Here is a 19,487-nt window from a genome sequence, read left to right as displayed (position 1 = left end):
ATTCCTTGCAGGGTTGGGGATTAATTCAAATTGAAGTCAGTCAATTCAGGAAGTAAATTCAAATTCCAGTGAACTGGCATTATTTCTGTAACAACTTCTCAAACTGAGAAGCATTTTTTGGGCAAAAGTGTCAATGATTGACTTGAAAGCACTTCTTGAGTTGACCCAAAACGTTTAAATAAAGCTTAACATAGGTCATTGCAGTGAATCAGCTGGCCAACACCAAAGACACTTTAAAATTGTTATTTTATTAAGGAAAACCGTGAAAGAGACGAGTTTGCGGTAAAAGCTTGTAGGTACATTTTAAAACTCTTGAGACTGGACGTCGTTGGCATTGCCGCCGTTGTCTTTAGGTTGCTTGCTCTTCTTGGGGAGTAACACGGCTTGGATGTTTGGAAGGACACCACCCTCCGATATGGTGACCGCACTCAGCAGCGTGTTCAGCTCCTCATCGTTCCGCACAGCTAGTTGGATGTGTCGTGGAGCAATGCGCGACTTCTTATTGTCACGGGCCGCGTTGCCCGAGAGCTCCAGGACTTCAGCGCAGAGATACTCCAGTATGGCAGCGAGGTAGACTGCAGCTCCTGTACCAACGCGGTCAGCGTAATGTCCCTTCTTCAGCAGACGGTGAATTCGGCCTACAGGAAACTGGAGACCTGCCCTGACAGAGCGACTTGTGTAAGTCTTCGATTTGGAGACAGCATTCTTTCCACGCCCGGACATCTTGTAGTTTGAGATACAAAGTACATGTTTATTAGTGGCTGTTGAAAGTATTCAAACATTGACTCAAGTGCATCGCCAATATGCAAGCCCTCCTGGGAAGAGTTGTGGATGCAAAGAAGCTAATACACTGCCCTTCAGCTGGTGCCCACTCAATCACTACAATTCCACAGGCACACTATTTACACAGTTACCAGAACTACCAGAACACTTACACTTTAAATCAAAATATAGAAAATTACGAGGACAATGCATTGCACACAAATGAGAAATTAGCAAAAAACGAAACATGTCTATACTCACGGCGACAGGCTGTTCGCAAAAACGAGAAGAAGCCTAAACTGGAAATAACAGCAGCCATAGAGCCTTTTTTATGAAGGGAATAACAAATTGCATTATTGAGGGGACCCGTTTTCCCAAAGGCACATGTCGCAAATACTTATGTCTGATTGGATAGCCGATTAGAGGAAATTCACATGGGGCCCAATTCCAAATCGAGCCCTAGGCCCTACTCCTTACTACTCTGGATATATATACAGTACGTTAGCAGATCCTATAGGGTAGGTGGAACTTGTGCCATCTATTTTACACCTATTCTGTGTTCAGATAATTTCACATTAGTCTACCAGAAAATGTTATATTAGAAGAGTGTTTCCCAACTCCGGGCCTGAGTACCACAACAGTACACGTGTTTGTTGTACCCGGACAAGCGCAGCCGATTGTACTTGCCAACTAATCATCAAGCCCTTGACAAGTTGAATCAGGTGCTTTTCTTCCGGCGCTACATCAAAAATGTGTGCTGTTGGAGGTGCTCGAGGACCGGAGTTGGGAACCGCTATATTCAATTCAATTCAATTCAAGGGCTTTATTGGCATGGGAAACATGTGTTAACATTGCCAAAGCAAGTGAGGTAGACAACATACAAAGTGAATATATAAAGTGAAAAACAACAAAAATTAACAGTAAACATTACACATACAACAGTTTCAAAACAGTAAAGACATTACAAATGTCATATTATATATATATATATATACATATATATATACATATATATATATATATATATATATATATATATATATATATACACATACACATATATACACAATGTACAAATAATTAAAGGACACAAGATAAAATAAATAAGCATAAATATGGGTTGTATTTACAATGGTGTTTGTTCTTCACTGGTTGCCCTTTTCTCGTGGCAACAGGTCACAAATCTTGCTGCTGTGATGGCACACTGTGGAATTTCACCCAGTAGGTATGGGAGTTTTTCAAAATTGGATATGTTTTCGAATTCTTTGTGGATCTGTGTGATCTGGGGAAATATGTCTCTCTAATATGGTCATACATTGGGCAGGAGGTTAGGAAGTGCAGCTCAGTTTCCACCTCATTTTGTGGGCAGTGAGCACATAGCCTGTCTTCTCTTGAGAGCCATGTCTGCCTACGGCGGCCTTTCTCAATAGCAAGGCTATGCTCACTGAGTCTGTACATAGTCAAAGCTTTCCTTAATTTTGGGTCAGTCACAGTGGTCAGGTATTCTGCCGCTGTGTACTCTCTGTGTAGGGCCAAATAGCATTCTAGTTTGCTCTGTTTTTTTGTTAATTCTTTCCAATGTGTTAAGTAATTATCTTTTTCTTTTCTCATGATTTGGTTGGGTCTAATTGTGCTGTTGTCCTGGGGCTCTGTAGGGTGTGTTTGTGTTTGTGAACAGAGCCCCAGGACCAGTTTGCTTAGGGACTCTTCTCCAGGTTCATCTCTCTGTTTGTGATGGCTTTGTTATGGAAGGTTTGTGAATCGCTTCCTTTTAGGTGGTTGTAGAATTTAATGGCTCTTTTCTGGATTTTGATAATTAGTGGGTATCGGCCTAATTCTGCTCTGCATGCATTATTTGGTGTTTTACGTTGTACACGGAGGATATTTTTGCAGAATTCTGCGTGCAGAGTCTCAATTTGGTGTTTGTCCCATTTTGTGAAGTCTTGGTTGGTGAGCGGACCCCAGACCTCACAACCATAAAGGGCAATGGGCTCTATGACTGATTCAAGTATTTTTAACCAAATCCTAATTGGTATGTTGAAATTTATGTTTCTTTTGATGGCATAGAATGCCCTTCTTGCCTTGTCTCTCAGATCGTTCACACCTTTGTGGAAGTTACCTGTGGCGCTGATGTTTAGGCCAAGGTATGTATAGTTTTTGTGTGCTCTAGGGCAACAGTGTCGAGATGGAATTTGTATTTGTGGTCCTGGTGACTCGACCTTTTTGGAACACCATTATTTTGGTCTTACTGAGATTTACTGTCAGGGCCCAGGTCTGACAGAATCTGTGCATAAGATCTAGGTGCTGCTGTAGGCCCTCCTTGGTTGGTGACAGAAGCACCAGATCATCAGCAAACAGCAGACATTTGACTTTGGATTCTAGCAGGGGAGGCCGGGTGCTGCAGACTTTTCTAGTGCCCGCGCCAGTTCGTTGATATATATGTTGAAGAGGGTGGGGCTTAAGCTGCATCCCTGTCTAACCCCACGACCCTGTGTGAAGAAATGTGTGTGTTTTTGCCAATTTTAACCGCACACTTGTTGTTTGTGTACATGGATTTTATAATGTCATATGTTTTACCCCCAACACCACTTTCCATCAGTTTGTATAGCAGACCCTCATGCCAAATTGAGTCGAAGGCTTTTTTGAAATCAACAAAGCATGAGAAGACTTTGCCTTTGTTTTGGTTTGTTTGGTTGTCAATTAAGGTGTGCAGGGTGAATACATGGTCTGTTGTACGGTAATTTGGTAAAAAGCCAATTTGACATTTGCTCAGTACATTGTTTTCATTGAGGAAATGTACGAGTCTGCTGTTAATAATAATGCAGAGGATTTTCCCAAGGTTACTGTTGACACATATTCCACGGTAGTTATTGGGGTCAAATTTGTCTCCACTTTTGTGGATTGGGGTGATCAGTCCTTGGTTCCAAATATTGGGGAAGATGCCAGAGCTAAGTATGATGTTAAAGAGTTTTAGTATAGCCATTTGGAATTTGTTGTCTGTATATTTGATCATTTCATTGAGGATACCATCGACACCACAGGCCTTTTTGGGTTGGAGGGTTTTTATTTTGTCCTGTAACTCATTCAATGTAATTGGAGAATCCAGTGGGTTCTGGTAGTCTTTAATAGTTGATTCTAAGATCTGTAGTTGATCATGTATATGTTTTTGCTCTTTGTTCTTTGTTATAGAACCAAAAGATTGAGAAGTGGTTTACCCAGACATCTCCATTTTGGATAGATAATTCTTCGTGTTGTTGTTTGTTTAGTGTTTTCCAATTTTCCCAGAAGTGGTTAGAGTCTATGGATTCTTCAATTGCATTGAGCTGATTTCTGACATGCTGTTCCTTCTTTTTCCGTAGTGTGTTTCTGTATTGTTTTAGTGATTCACCATAGTGAAGGCGTAGACTCAGGTTTTCCGGGTCTCTATGTTTTTGGTTGGACAGGTTTCTCAATTTCTTTCTTAGATTTTTGCATTCCTCATCAAACCATTTGTCATTATTGTTAATTTTCTTCGGTTTTCTATTTGAGATTTTTAGATTTGATAGGGAAGCTGAGAGGTCAAATATACTGTTAAGATTTTCTACTGCCAAGTTTACACCTTCACTATTACAGTGGAACGTTTTACCCAGGAAATTGTCTAAAAGGGATTGAATTTGTTGTTGCCTAATTGTTTTTTGGTAGGTTTCCAAACTGCATTCCTTCCACCTATAGCATTTCTTAATGTTACTCAGTTCCTTTGGCTTTGATGCCTCGTGGTTGAGTATTGCTCTGTTTAAGTAGACTGTGATTTTGCTGTGGTCTGATAGGGGTGTTAGTGGACTGACTGTGAACGCTCTGAGAGATTCTGGGTTGAGGTCAGTGATAAAGTAGTCTACAGTACTACTGCCAAGAGATGAGCTATAGGTGTATCTACCATAGGAGTCCCCTCGAAGCCTACCGTTGACTATGTACATACCCAGCGTGCGACAGAGCTGCAGGAGTTGTGACCCGTTTTTGTTGGTTATGTTGTCATAGTTGTGCCTAGGGGGCATATGTGGGAGGGGATGCTGTCACCTCCAGGCAGATGTTTGTCCCCTGTGTGCTGAGGGTGTCAGGTTCTTGTCCGGTTCTGGCATTTAGGTCGCCACAGACTAGTACATGTCCCTGGGCCTGGAAATGATTGATTTCGCCCTCCAGGATGGAGAAGCTGTCTTCATTAAAATATGGGGATTCTAGTGGGGGATATAGGTAGCACACAGGAGGACATTTTTCTCTGTTAGGATAATTTCCTTTTGAATTTCTAGCCAAATGTAGAATGTTCCTGTTTTGATTAATTTAATGGAGTGAGTTAGGTCTGCTCTATACCAAATTAGCATACCCCCTGAGTCCCTTCCCTGTTTCACACCTGGTAGTTTGGTGGATGGGACTACCAGCTCTCTGTAACCTAGAGGGCAACCAGTGGGTCCGTCTCCTCTATACCAGGTTTCTTGCAGGATGACAATGTCTGTGTTACCGATTTCTTTGGTGAAGTCCGGGTTTCTGCTCTTTAGGCCAAAGGCAGATGACCTCAGACCTTGGATATTCCAGGATGATATAGTGAAGGCTTTTTGTTCCATAGAATGTCCAATGTTGTTGGTCGTGTGGTTTGGCCTCAGGCCAGTAAGTGTGAGCAGAGCCTGCTGAGCATCTGGTACATGCTATTGGCTTGGGCGAGTGTGAGAGTGGGGGTTGGGACTGTTTGCCCGCTCACTACCTGGGCGTATGTGTGGCTTCCATGTTGAGGCCCTCTTTGCGGGGGTGGGGTGCATGGGGTGGGCAGGAGTGGCATAGGTCTGATCTGAGGGGGCCTAAATGGGGTGTGGGCATGGTTGACGTGGGGGGTGTTGATTGGTTGGGGTGGGGGTGTGGATGTGTCTGGGTGTACTGTGGTCTGGATGTAATTCCTCTTGGCGTGGGTCCTCTATGTGTAGGTCCAGGGGGGTCCTGCAGGTCTGGGAGGGTGTCTCGCTGGTCTGGGTGGAGAGTCTATTGATCTGTTGCTCCTGTGTGAAGTGTTGGGGATACGTTTGAGAGCGATGTCCTTTAGGGTCCTGGCAAAGGTGGGCACTGCTGCCTTGTAGAGGTGGACCTGGTCATAGAGGCTGTTCAAGTCCAGGGTGGAGTGGTGGGCCAGGAAAACATTTGGTTTTGAGGCACAGTCACGGGAAATACTTGCGTTTACCCGCTGTATTGTGGCAGGGTGGAAGTCTTTTCGTGGTAGCAGGGTGGAGATAATATCAGAAGAGAGGAAAGATGAAAGCCAGCATGATGATAATGGTGTTTTTGTGCCATCTAGTGTACAAGGATATTCAATTCAATTCAAGGGGCTTTATTGGCATGGGAAACATGTGTTAACATTGCCAAAGCACGTGAGGTAGATAATATACAAAAGTGAAATAAACAATACAAATTAACAGTAAACATTACACATACAGAAGTTTCAAAACAATAAAGACATTACAAATGTCATATTATATATATATCGTGTTGTAACAATGTACAAATAGTTAAAGTACTCAAGGGAAAATAAATATGGGTTGTAATTTACAATGGTGTTTGTTCTTCACTGGTTGCCCTTTTCTTGTGGCAACAGGTCACAAATCTTGCTGCTGTGATGGCACACTGTGGAATTTCACCCAGTAGATGTGGAAGTTTATCGAAATTGGATTTGTATATTACTCGCCGATGAAGTCGTCATGTTGAAGAAGTACCGCCCACTTTGACATGGATTGGTTGTTACTATGAAGGGGGCGTGTCAAGATTCAGGGTGAAACACCAATCGTATCAAATGTTTTATTGACGTAATAACGGAGTGCCAGAGACTTCCGGAGACTTTCACACATGTGAAAAAAAACATGGGGACACTATTTAGATGTTTTTCTCTATAGCTCGTATTTGTTCTTCGGTCAGCACCAAGAAATAACAATCTTTAGCGTTTTCTGTGATTGACTTAACATATTTTCTTAACCTGTTTTCAACATTTTGTCGCGTTAGCAAACTTTTCAGCTCTCAAATTAGGCAGCTAATTTAAGTTAGCCACCTTAGTAACATCTAGCTAGCTATCATGGATTACTCGGACGAAAATTCGGTACAATTCCACGGGGATGAAGAGATTATAGAAGTCATCGACCTAAACGAAACAGAGCAAAACCCAGGTAATGATGGTTGCATGCCTAGCTAGATAACGTTAGTTGGTCAGAATCAGATGCTTCTAGGGGTGTAATTTAGTTCATGTCCTTATAACTGTATGAGGACTTGCTACATGGACTGGCATTGATTGAGTAAAATAAGTTGTCTCTTGGACGCTGGTGGCATTGTCTTGGTTATACCTTCTATGAGTTAATGTCGTGGTATAAAACTAAGAGAGGTACATGTGTCAAGTACAGTAATACCTCACTCTGACGGACAGATGATTTGGCGGATGAGTTCGAGGACGTGGACTTCGGAGAGACTGAGGACGGAGACAATGAACAGGAAGACTGGGATACCGACGACGAGATGGAGCAGGAAAAGGAGAAAGATGACAGCGAACTCACCTTTTCCAAACACACGGGTACTAGCTAGCTAACTATATCACCTGACTAGTGCTTTTCTTTCAGTCTCTAAACAACTCAGTGGCAGTTGCTGGTCACCACCACCACTATGTTGATAGGATTTGACAGTAAAGGGTGGATGACTTTAGTCATTTCATGTAATCCAGGTATTGAAGGGAAGGAGACAGGGTAAAAGCTATTGGATAGGCCAGGGACATATATGGGTCTCTTTTTTTTTCTTTCTGTTGTTACATTGACTTGTGTTTTCTAGGCTCTGTGTTCTGTGTGAGTCTGGACCCAGCCACAAACAGCTTGGCTGTGACCGGAGGAGAGGATGACAAGGCCTATGTCTGGAGAGTGAGTGACGGGGAAGTGCTGTTTGAATGTACAGGTGAGTCTCCATACTCTCCAAGCTGTCATTAATTAGTTGTTGTGCTTTTAATTGAGCTTTGACATCCCAATAGGACATTTCTTTATGCTACAGGATAGTTGAGCTCAGAATAAACAGATATTTGTGTTGCTCCCAATATTTAACCCCAGTCTTTCTTTTCCCACAACCGTAGGCCATAAGGACTCCGTGACAAGTGTTTTATTCAGCCATGATTCTTCCCTGGTGGCCACTGGGGACATGAGTGGGCTGATCAAGGTCTGGAAGGTGGAGACCAAGCAGGAGGTGTGGTCCTTCGAGGTGGGAGACCTGGAGGTGAGGGAGAACGCAGCCCGGCCCGAAACAGGGTGCGCATATTTATTGTAGACCAGCAGGAACACACTGCCACACCTGATTCAGCCTGACTAAGCTAGGTAGTTAAATCAAGTTTTGGCATCTGAAGTGTGTGTGTGTGTGTGTTAGTGGATGGAGTGGCACCCCTGCACCCCGGTGCTGCTGGCGGGCATGGCGGACGGTAACGTTTGGATGTGGAAGATCCCAGGGGGTGACTGTAAGACCCTGCAGGGCCCTGGCTGCCAGTCAACCAGTGGAAGGGTCCTGCCAGACGGTGAGACTGTCTCCCCAGCCAAGCATAAAGGACAATTCAGTACAGAACACTCTACCATGATCTGTGCTGCCAGGTTGAACATGTAACAACTTTTTATTTTCTCCACAGGGAAGAGGGCTGTGGTGGGCTATGAAGATGGGAACGTACGACTTTGGGACCTCAAGCAGGGAAATGCCACCCATGTGATTAAAGGTGAGTTTGGCCAAGTTGTCGCAGTATGTGACCATACCCACTAATGCCAGACGGCATGATGTGTGTCATGGTCACTGAGAATAGGTGTGGAATTCCTCGTGAAAATCAGTGTGGATTGTGTTTATTAGTGTACATAGCTTACTTTATATCTAGAGCAGATGACAAAACCCCAAATCCTAATCTTGACTTTTCTGAGGATAAAACAGTAATAACTGCCACTGGACCAGCGGTAAGGAACAACTTCTATCCCCACTCAACTGTTTCCTCGCTTCTCTGGCCACCTCAGGTCATGATGGACACCAGGGGGCGCTGACGTGCCTGGCCTGTAACAAGGACGGCTCTCTGGTGCTGACGGGCTCCGTGGACGGCCGTGCCAAGCTCATCAACACTGCCACTGGCAAGGTGGGCAGCGGGGACTACTGTATTAAAGAGAACACATAACTACTGTATTATAGAGAACACATAACTACTGTATTAAAGAGAACCCATAACTACTGTATTAAAGAGAACCCATAACTACTGTATTAAAGAGAACACATAACTACTGTATTATAGAGAACACATAACTACTGTATTATAGAGAACACATAACTACTGTATTAAAGAGAACACATAACTACTGTATTAAAGAGAACACATAACTACTGTATTATAGAGAACCCATAACTACTGTATTAAAGAGAACACATAACTACTGTATTAAAGAGAACACATAACTACTGTATTATAGAGAACACATAACTACTGTATTATAGAGAACACATAACTACTGTATTATAGAGAACACATAACTACTGTATTATAGAGAACACATAACTACTGTATTATAGAGAACCCATAACTACTGTATTAAAGAGAACACATAACTACTGTATTATAGAGAACACATAACTACTGTATTATAGAGAACACATAACTACTGTATTATAGAGAACACATAACTACTGTATTATAGAGAACACATAACTACTGTATTATAGAGAACACATAACTACTGTATTATAGAGAACACATAACTACTGTATTATAGAGAACACATAACTACTGTAGGAGAGAGGACACATACAGTTGAAGTCGGAAGTTTACATACACTTAGCTTGGAGTCATTGAAACTCTTTTTTTTTTTTTTTAACCACTCCACAAATTTCTTGTTAAAACCTCTTTAGGCTATGCAGGACGTTAGCGTCCCGCATAGGCTAACATCTGGTGAAATAGCATAGCGCAAAGATACTAAATACACAATTCGTAATATTAAACGTTCTTGTAAATACATGTATCTAACATCATTTAAAAGCTTAACATCTTCTTAGCAATCCTTACGATAATCTGATGACAGCGCGCCACACACACACAAGTATTACTAGCATATTCCAACCAAGCATTAGCGTCACTAAAAACAAGAATTGGCACTAAAATAATGAATTACCTTTGAAGATCTTCTTTTGGCAATACAAAAAGTCCAATCTTCACAATAAATTTACATTTACATTTAAGTCATCTAGCAGACGCTCTTATCCAGAGCGACTTACAAATTGAATAGTTGTTTTGTTCGATTAAATCCATTTTTATAGCATAAAACGACACATTTTGTTAAATGGCTTGTGTCATGAATTCCGTATCCTTCAACTTTCAATGAGACATTCGATGCAATTACTCACACTACATTTACGTTTATCTAGTCATGGTTGGTTTCATTGTAATCCTCTGTTAGTAACACAGCCATACTTGATGGTTCTTTTTACAGGCGTATTGACCGAAAGGAACTGATTTGAACACAGCAAACAATGACCTCATTGCGTGCCAATGATATCACCAGTGCTTCTTTGAATGACTGTATTTCTGCCCAATCACCACTGATTGTCTTGAAATCTCGCTTGGTAGACAGCCAATGGGCTGAGGTAAACGGCAATATCTAATGTTTATATCCGGGAAGACCAGCTTTTGAACATTTGTTTTTATTTTACCTTTATTTATTTGAGCGTAACACAGCCATTTGCCATTGGAATTTCTACCCGAAGGAGCCACTTTGTTTGCGCGAAGCAGTATTGAGTCAAGATCATTTTCCGCTATTTTATTGAAGGAATTATGGCGAGTAAATCTGGAAAATCAAAGGCAAAGTCCAAGTATACAGATCTACATGATATTATTGATGAGATTGATAGAGAAAGTGACACAGAATTACAAGAAGATCTATCGGATTGTATGTCAAGTTTGGACTCCCAATTTGAGGACATGTTTCTGTATGGTGAAGATGCCATTCTCGATTGGTAAGTAATTATCATGCTGTTTGAAATATTTGACATATATATATATATTCAGTAATGAAATGTTTGTTGTGGCGCCATATGGCTCTACATTTTGGGTGTTTGTGTGTCTGTAAATATTATGTATTTTATCTAAACATGGAACGGAACAGAACCTCACCTTAGTGATATACGTTTCCTACTCTAATATAATCTGTGTTTCTGTGTCTTTATTTCACAGTCCCTCCGATTCTGATTGGGAGCCCCCATTGCCAAGGTGCCCATCCCCCACAGGAGCTGGATCATCTAGCTGGACCCCTGCTGTCTCCGGCTCCACACCTACCCCCGCCCTGCCAGGTGGGAAGTCTGTGACAAAGAAGTGGAGGTGGGGAAGAGCGAAACCTGCAATCAGAGAGGAGGAGGGTCGTTGGCACTCTGTGCTGGAGGAGGATGTGTTGCCTACACCTCCAGTATTCAGACCGAAGAGGCCATCGGGACCTCAGCTGGACATGACCTCTAAGTACAGCCCCATGCAACTTTTTCAGCTGTTTTTCACCTCGGCAGTTGTTGATTCCCTGGTGTCGAACACAAATAAGTATGGTGCTAAGAAGCAAGCAGGCAAGAAAGAGGGATGGAAGCTAAAAACCCTGAAAGACTACTGGAAAACTGCTCCCCTCTATCAACTGCCTTTCCTCTCCACTGTCATATCATGCAAAAGGTTTCTGACAATCTCACGGGCGCTTTATATCAGTGACCCAGAAGTTGATGAGGACAATGAGAAGATGAAAGGCACAGCAAGGTTTGATAGGCTGTGCAAAATAAAACCTCTCTACCCCAGCATCGTTGAGCCTTGCAAAACCTATTTTCAGCCTGCCCAGAACGTTTCCATTGATGAGAGGATGGTAGCTTCAAAGGCCAGAATTGGTCTAAAACAATACATGCGTAACAAACCAACTAAATGGGGTTACAAACTGTTTGTTTTGGCTGATTCTGCGTGTGCATACACGTGCAATTTATTTGTTTATGAGGGGAAGAGCAGTTTTGCGACCGGTAAGGGACTTAGCTATGACTCTGTTATGCAGTTATTAGATTTTCAACTCCTGGGGAAGGGCTACAAACTGTTTGTGGACAACTTCTACACAAGCCCTACCCTGTTTGCAGACCTGAGGAAGCGGGATGTGTGGGCTTGTGGCACCATTCGGACCAACAGAGTGGGCTTTCCAAAGACAAAGGTGAACGGCATGCCTAAGCGGGCTGAGCCGGGTACCATGCGATGGATCCTTGAAGATGGCCTGCTGTTTGTGAAGTGGATGGATACCAGAGAGGTGGTCATGTGCTTCAGTATCCACAAGTCCTTCAGTTGAGATCACGTCGTCAGGCGTGTGAAGGGTGCTACTGGGGCATGGACCACAAAAAATGTCCCCATTCCTGCAGCCATCAAGGACAACAACAAGAGCATGGGAGGTGACCTGTCAGATGCACTGATTGGCTACTACAATGTTCTCCACAAGGCAATGAAATGGTCTACGTTTTTCTATCATTTCATTGACGTTGCTGTGGTGAATGCCTTCATCCTCCAGAAGGAAATGGCTAAGAGCTGTGGACAGCCACCCATCTCACAGCAAGCCTTCAGGGACCTGCACATCCAGGAGCTTGCTAGCTACAGCAAGTCCACTGCAGCACCTTCTGTCCCCTCTACCTCTGTCCCCTCTACCTCTGTCCCTTCTCCTCCAACCAGTAGTGTTCACCTGCCCAGATTCATCTCTGCAGGCATGAATGTGCCTCAGGGCAAAAGGGCACAGTAGGGAGACGTCATTGTGTTCTGTGTCACAGGAAATGCCCCATCACCTGCACCAGCTGTTCAGTAACCCTCTGCTTTACAGCAGAAAGAGACTGCTATTGGGCATGGCATCAGAAGAACAATATTGTGTAGAGGACTGAGGGTCTTCACAATATTGTACATTATACATTGAATGTGTGTAAATAGTTACCCTTGTTATTTTACATTTATTCAAAAGGTCATTTTTTTGTGGTGTGGGGGGGGGTTGTTAGAATTGCATTTTAGTGTTTTGTATATAGTCATTTACTTCAAATGTATCTCTGTACCAATTCGGCCACTTGGGTACATTTGGGCAACTTGTGTGGGACACCTGGATGACTACATGCTCAATATCATGTAGCTCACTCATTCCTGAAGATATCTTTCTGAAACCTTTTTCAAATACTGTTGCCATCTTATGTTCTTCATTCAAACCACCCCCAGCATCCCATCTGTATGTTTGGATGTTCTTGTTCAGTTGAAAGATGATGCAGCAACAATAAAAACAGAAAACACATGTTTATTTCCTTGTATTTTCTTATACCAGATCTATGGTGTTATATTCTCCTACATTCAATTCACATTTACACAAACTTCAGTGTTTCCTTTCAAATGATACCAAGAATATGCATATCCTTGGTTCTGGGCCTGAGCTACAGGCAGTTAGATTTTGGTATGTCTTCAGGTGGAAATTGAAAAAAGTAGGGGGTAGCTCTAAGAGATTAAATTAACAAACTATAGTTTTGGCAAGTCTGTTAGGTTATCTACTTTGCGCATGACAAAAGTAATTTTTCCAACAATTGTTTACAGAGAGATTATTTCACTTATAATTTACTGTATCACAATTCCAGTGGGTCAGAAGTATACGTACACTAAGTGCTTTGCTGCAGGAGGGACTGCTGCACTTCACAAAATAGATGGCATCATGAGGAAGGAAAATGATGTGGATCTATTGGAGCAACATCTCAAGACATCAGTCAGGAAGTTAAAGCTTGGTCGCAAATGGGTCTTCCAAATGGACAATGACCTCAAGCATACTTCCAAAGTTGTGGCAAAATGGCTTAAGGACAACAAAGTCAAGGTATTGGAGTGGCCTTCACAAAGCCCTGACCTCAATCCTATAGAACATTTTGTGGGCAGAACTGAAAAAGCATGTGTGAGCAAGGAGGCCTACAAACCTGACTCGGTTACACCAGCTCTGTCAGGAGGAATGGGCCAAAATTCACCCAACTTATTGTGGGAAGCTTGTGGAAGGCTACCCGAAACGTTTGTCCCAAGTGAAACAATTTAAAGGCAATGCTACCAAATACTAGTTGAGTGCATGTTAACTTCTGACCTACTGGGAATGTGATGAAAGAAAAAAAAGCTGAAATAAATCATTATCCCTACTATTATTCTGACATTTCACGTTCTTAAAATAAAGTGGTGATCCTAACTGATCTAAATTGGGGAAGTTTTACCAGGATTAAGTGTTAGGAATTGTGTGAAACTGAGTTTAAATGTATTTGACTAAGGTGTATGTAAACTTCCGACTTCATCTGTAACTACTGTGGGATAGAGACCAGGTAACTACTGGAGCTACGGTAGAGACCACGTAACTACTGGAGCTACGGTAGAGACCACGTAACTACTGGAGCTACGGTAGAGACCACGTAACTACTGGAGCTACGGTAGAGACCACGTAACTACTGGAGCTACGGTAGAGACCACGTAACTACTGGAGCTACGGTAGAGACCACGTAACTACTGGAGCTACGGTAGAGACCACGTAACTACTGGAGCTACGGTAGAGACCACGTAACTACTGGAGCTACGGTAGAGACCACGTAACTACTGGAGCTACGGTAGAGACCACGTAACTACTGGAGCTACGGTAGAGACCACGTAACTACTGGAGCTACGGTAGAGACCACGTAACTACTGGAGCTACGGTAGAGACCACGTAACTACTGGAGCTACGGTAGAGACCACTTCACTGCTGGAGCTACGGTAGAGACCACGTAACTACTGGAGCTACGGTAGAGACCACGTAACTCCGGGAGCTACGGTAGAGACCACATAACTACTGGAGCTACGGTAGAGACCACGTAACTACTGGAGCTACGGTAGAGACTACGTCACTGCTGGAGCTACGGTAGAGACCACGTAACTGCTGGAGCTACGGTAGAGACCACATACCTACTGGAGCTACGGTAGAGACCACATAACTACTGGAGCTACGGTAGAGACTATGTAACTACTGGAGCTACGGTAGAGACCACGTAACTTCTGGAGCTACGGTAGAGACCATGTAACTACTGGAGCTACGGTAGAGACCACGTAACTACTGGAGCTACGGTAGAGACCACGTAACTTCTGGAGCTACGGTAGAGACCACGTACCTACTGGAGCTACGGTAGAGACCACGTAACTACTGGAGCTACGGTAGAGACCACATACCTACTGGAGCTACGGTAGAGACCACGTAACTACTGGAGCTACGGTAGAGACACCGTAACTACTGGAGCTACGGTAGAGACCACGTAACTGCTGGAGCTACGGTAGAGACACCGTAACTACTGGAGCTATGGTAGAGACACCGTAACTACTGGAACTACGGTAGAGACCACGTAACTACTGGAGCTACGGTAGAGACCACGTAACTGCTGGAGCTACGGTAGAGACCACGTAACTACTGGAGCTACGGTAGAGACCACGTAACTACTGGAGCTACGGTAGAGACCACGTAACTACTGGAGCTACGGTAGAGACCATGTAACTACTGGAGCTACGGTAGAGACCACGTAACTACTGGAGCTACGGTAGAGACCACGTAACTACTGGAGCTACGGTAGAGACCACGTAACTACTGGAGCTACGGTAGAGACCACGTAACTACTGGAGCTACGGTAGAGACCACGTAACTACTGGAGCTACGGTAGAGACCACGTAACTGCTGGAGCTACGGTAGAGACCACGTAACTACTGGAGCTACGGTAGAGACCACGTAACTACTGGAGCTACGGTAGAGACTACGTCACTGCTGGAGCTACGGTAGAGACCACGTAACTGCTGGAGCTACGGTAGAGACCACATACCTACTGGAGCTACGGTAGAGACCACATAACTGCTGGAGCTACGGTAGAGACTATGTAACTACTGGAGCTACGGTAGAGACCACGTAACTTCTGGAGCTACGGTAGAGACCACGTAACTACTGGAGCTACGGTAGAGACCACGTAACTTCTGGAGCTACGGTAGAGACCACGTACCTACTGGAGCTACGGTAGAGACCACGTAACTACTGGAGCTACGGTAGAGACCACATACATACTGGAGCTATGGTAGAGACCACGTAACTACTGGAGCTACGGTAGAGACACCGTAACTACTGGAGCTACGGTAGAGACCACGTAACTGCTGGAGCTACTGTAGAGACACCGTAACTACTGGAGCTACGGTGGAGACCACGTAACTGCTGGAGCTACGGTAGAGACACCGTAACTACTGGAGCTACGGTAGAGACCACGTAACTACTGGAGCTACGGTAGAGACCACGTAACTACTGGAGCTACGGTAGAGACCACGTAACTACTGGAGCTACGGTAGAGACCACGTAACTACTGGAGCTACGGTAGAGACACCGTAACTACTGGAGCTACGGTAGAGACCACGTAACTACTGGAGCTACGGTAGAGACCACGTAACTACTGGAGCTACGGTAGAGACCACGTAACTACTGGAGCTACGGTAGAGACACCGTAACTACTGGAGCTACGGTAGAGACCACGTAACTACTGGAGCTACGGTAGAGACCACGTAACTACTGGAGCTACGGTAGAGACCACGTAACTGCTGGAGCTACGGTAGAGACCACGTAACTGCTGGAGCTACGGTAGAGACCACGTAACTACTGGAGCTACGGTAGAGACCACGTAACTACTGGAGCTACGGTAGAGACCATGTAAATACTGGAGCTACGGTAGAGACACCGTAACTACTGGAGCTACGGTAGAGACCACGTAACTACTGGAGCTACGGTAGAGACCACGTAACTACTGGAGCTACGGTAGAGACCACGTAACTACTGGAGCTACGGTAGAGACACCGTAACTACTGGAGCTACGGTAGAGACCACGTAACTACTGGAGCTACGGTAGAGACCACGTAACTACTGGAGCTACGGTAGAGACCACGTAACTACTGGAGCTACGGTAGAGACACCGTAACTACTGGAGCTACGGTAGAGACCACGTAACTGCTGGAGCTACGGTAGAGACACCGTAACTACTGGAGCTACGGTAGAGACCACGTAACTACTGGAGCTACGGTAGAGACCACGTAACTACTGGAGCTACGGTAGAGACCACGTAACTACTGGAGCTACGGTAGAGACCACGTAACTGCTGGAGCTACGGTAGAGACCACGTAACTACTGGAGCTACGGTAGAGACCACGTAACTGCTGGAGCTACGGTAGAGACCACGTAACTACTGGAGCTACGGTAGAGACCACGTAACTGCTGGAGCTACGGTAGAGACCATGTAACTACTGGAGCTACGGTAGAGACCACGTAACTACTGGAGCTACGGTAGAGACCACGTAACTACTGGAGCTACGGTAGAGACCACGTAACTACCGGAGCTACGGTAGAGACACCGTAACTACTGGAGCTACGGTAGAGACCACGTAACTACTGGAGCTACAGTAGAGACCATGTAACTACTGGAGCTACGGTAGAGACCACGTACAGAGGACAGTGGGAATGAAAACAGTACTTCTGGGTTTACATGGTGGGACAGATGACGTGATGACATGGGGAGATTGACATGCATTATTCACAAGAAAATGTTCTGTCGTGTTCAATTGACCAACATGGTGTGGGTTTTCGAGATGTGCTGTCCTGCTACTTATCAGTTGGTATATGCTGTCTAACTGGAATGTATCTAATGGGGTGTGTAGGTGTTGGGTGTGTTCTCTGTGGACGGGGGCAAAGCCAAAGCCTCTCAGGAGGATGCTGAGGAGACCAACTCGGTGGAGTCAGTGGGGTTCTGCAATGTGTAAGACTTGATGTTTTTAACATAAGCCCAGAATCACAAGTTAACCTTAAATGAACTGCATGGCATACGGTGTGTAACAGTTGCCATGTTTTGAACGATGCTGTGTTCTCTGTTGTCCAGGTTGCCTCTGATAGCGGTGGCGTATCTGCATGGGACCCTGGCTATCTATGACCTCTCCTCACAGGTCCTCAGACACAAGTGTCAGCACCAGGTAAGAAACCAGCCATCCAACAGACTCACAACCAAACCCACAATAATCCTCTGATCATGGATTGTAGAGACGTGTTGCTTTGCTATTTTCATATGCCTTGTTATATGCTCTATAACCGACTGTGTGTGTGTCAGGCTGGCATTGTTAAACTGCAGTGGGAGGAGTCATCCTCTGTGGTGTCCACCTGTAGTCTGGACGGGGCGGTGAGGCTGTGGGATGCCCGCTCGGGAACCATGGTGTCAGAGTACCGTGGCCACCAGGCGGAGATCCTCGACTTCACACTTAACAGGTACACACACCAACACACACGCTTATCACATATCCTATCCTTTTCAATTAGGCTTATGCACAAAACGTCTGACCCTGTATCAGTGGTTATGAGGATCTTGTATTCTACTTACTTGGGCCAGAAAGGCTCCTATTCTCATCTGATTCTCTCCTCCTCCCTCACAGAGAAGCCTCTATGGCGGTCACTGCCTCTGGAGATCACCAGGCCAAACTCTTCTGCCTCCAACGGCCAGACCGTTAATAAGAGGAGCAGAGGGAGAAAGAGCGAGAGAAATGGGGATGGACTCAACCCGGATCGCGCTTTGTCGACAATGCACCTTAAAGGCAATATTCCCGTTTTTGTGGAGACCGTTTTAACGGTGGACACTGCATATATCGGCTCAATCCGAAGTGGTCCTTTAAATGGCGCATTGTCAACAAAGCGCGATCGGATTGAATCCCAGCCTTTCATTGTGTTTTCTCACAATTGAGGGTTTTTGAAGTGTCTTGTATCGATTGTGGTCTGTCTGATCTATAGTAGACCTGCAGTGTTCTAGAAGGTTCTAGAATTGCCAGCCATTCTACTCAGGTTTCTCAAGTAGAACCCACACAAAATATATGCATTCTAAGTGGTGTGGTAGTGTAGATGTTGGAACACGTCATCCTAGAGGCAATGAAGCATCTAACAGTAGACCAATGGGATACGTCATGTGGTCCTTGATTTATCACTAAATACACTTACATCTATCTATACCTTGGTGTTCCCTGTGCGATTTGGTTTGATGACATTATGAATACACATTAAGGTAATAGAGCTATGTAGAGATGGAGATCTCGATGATGTCCCCATAATATCTGGTTATTTGTGTAATCCTCACTTTCTCCCTAAATCACCCCAAATTATGTCAACTCAACCTTATGTAAATATATTGGGCCCTGTTGAAATACTTTAGAAATGCATCCGTCCTTCCTTTTCTGAAGTAATCACGAATCTGGATTGGTGGAAATAATGTGATAACTTTGCTTTCCCCTGCCCCATCACTGACCTGAAGGAAACATGGAAGGAAGGGTGCATCTCTGAAGTATTGGGACAGAGCCATGGGCTTTGTTCTGCTGTTTGTTGGAACCATTAAAGACGTTTTCAACCCAAGTCTCTAGGTTGTCCTGGTTCATTCCCAGCATCAGCTCTGCCTGAGAAGGCTTTGTGCAGACTGTCATATTGTCACTCAAATGGCACCCTATTCTCTATTGTGGTCTTCTTTTGACTAGTGCTGTGGTCAAAAGTAGTGCACTATATAGGGAATAGGGTGCGATTTGTTACACACTGTAGGGACCAGAACACTGCTGTGATTAGCGGTAGGATAAGCATACTACAAAGTCAATTGCATCATCAAGAGATGATGTCATT

General features: G+C 44.3%; 3 protein-coding genes across 3 annotated transcripts; 2 read left to right on the top strand and 1 right to left on the bottom strand.

Moving 5' to 3' along the window:
- Positions 1-229: 229 nt before the first annotated feature.
- On the bottom strand, positions 230-1,190 carry LOC118378449 (late histone H2A.2.2-like). Its single transcript, XM_035765438.2, has 2 exons — positions 1,024-1,190; positions 230-723 (listed from the first exon to the last, which is right to left on the bottom strand). The coding sequence occupies exon 2, from the start codon at positions 721-723 to the stop codon at positions 304-306; it is 420 nt and encodes a 139-aa protein (XP_035621331.1). The 5' UTR covers positions 1,024-1,190; the 3' UTR covers positions 230-303.
- Positions 1,191-6,594: 5,404 nt separating this feature from the next.
- Positions 6,595-19,229, top strand: aamp (angio-associated migratory cell protein). Its single transcript, XM_035765437.2, has 11 exons — positions 6,595-6,935; positions 7,190-7,333; positions 7,585-7,704; positions 7,877-8,016; positions 8,164-8,308; positions 8,417-8,500; positions 8,787-8,902; positions 17,504-17,601; positions 17,722-17,812; positions 17,947-18,101; positions 18,266-19,229. The coding sequence occupies exons 1-11, from the start codon at positions 6,845-6,847 to the stop codon at positions 18,339-18,341; spliced, it is 1,260 nt and encodes a 419-aa protein (XP_035621330.1). The 5' UTR covers positions 6,595-6,844; the 3' UTR covers positions 18,342-19,229.
- On the top strand, positions 8,911-13,079 carry LOC118378447 (piggyBac transposable element-derived protein 4-like). Its single transcript, XM_035765436.2, has 2 exons — positions 8,911-10,767; positions 10,985-13,079. The coding sequence occupies exons 1-2, from the start codon at positions 10,586-10,588 to the stop codon at positions 12,105-12,107; spliced, it is 1,305 nt and encodes a 434-aa protein (XP_035621329.1). The 5' UTR covers positions 8,911-10,585; the 3' UTR covers positions 12,108-13,079.
- Positions 19,230-19,487: the final 258 nt, after the last annotated feature.

This window comes from Oncorhynchus keta, chromosome 37 (assembly GCF_023373465.1).
Source record: "Oncorhynchus keta strain PuntledgeMale-10-30-2019 chromosome 37, Oket_V2, whole genome shotgun sequence".
Classification (NCBI taxonomy): Eukaryota; Metazoa; Chordata; class Actinopteri; order Salmoniformes; family Salmonidae; genus Oncorhynchus; species Oncorhynchus keta.
The sequence above is the reverse complement of the archived record's forward strand: the minus strand, read 5'-3'. Positions and strand labels throughout refer to the sequence as shown.

Bases quoted from the DNA above. Each gene is read 5' to 3' on its own strand.
- aamp (XM_035765437.2), top strand. From the start codon at position 6,845: ATGGATTACTCGGACGAAAATTCGGTACAATTCCACGGGGATGAAGAG. The intron at 8,501-8,786 runs GTGAGTTTGGCC...TGGCCACCTCAG, and splicing joins TGCCACCCATGTGATTAAAG to GTCATGATGGACACCAGGGG. The intron at 8,903-17,503 runs GTGGGCAGCGGG...TGGGGTGTGTAG, and splicing joins TCAACACTGCCACTGGCAAG to GTGTTGGGTGTGTTCTCTGT.
- LOC118378447 (XM_035765436.2), top strand. From the start codon at position 10,586: ATGGCGAGTAAATCTGGAAAATCAAAGGCAAAGTCCAAGTATACAGAT. The intron at 10,768-10,984 runs GTAAGTAATTAT...TTTATTTCACAG, and splicing joins GAAGATGCCATTCTCGATTG to TCCCTCCGATTCTGATTGGG.
- LOC118378449 (XM_035765438.2), bottom strand. From the start codon at position 723: ATGTCCGGGCGTGGAAAGAATGCTGTCTCCAAATCGAAGACTTACACA.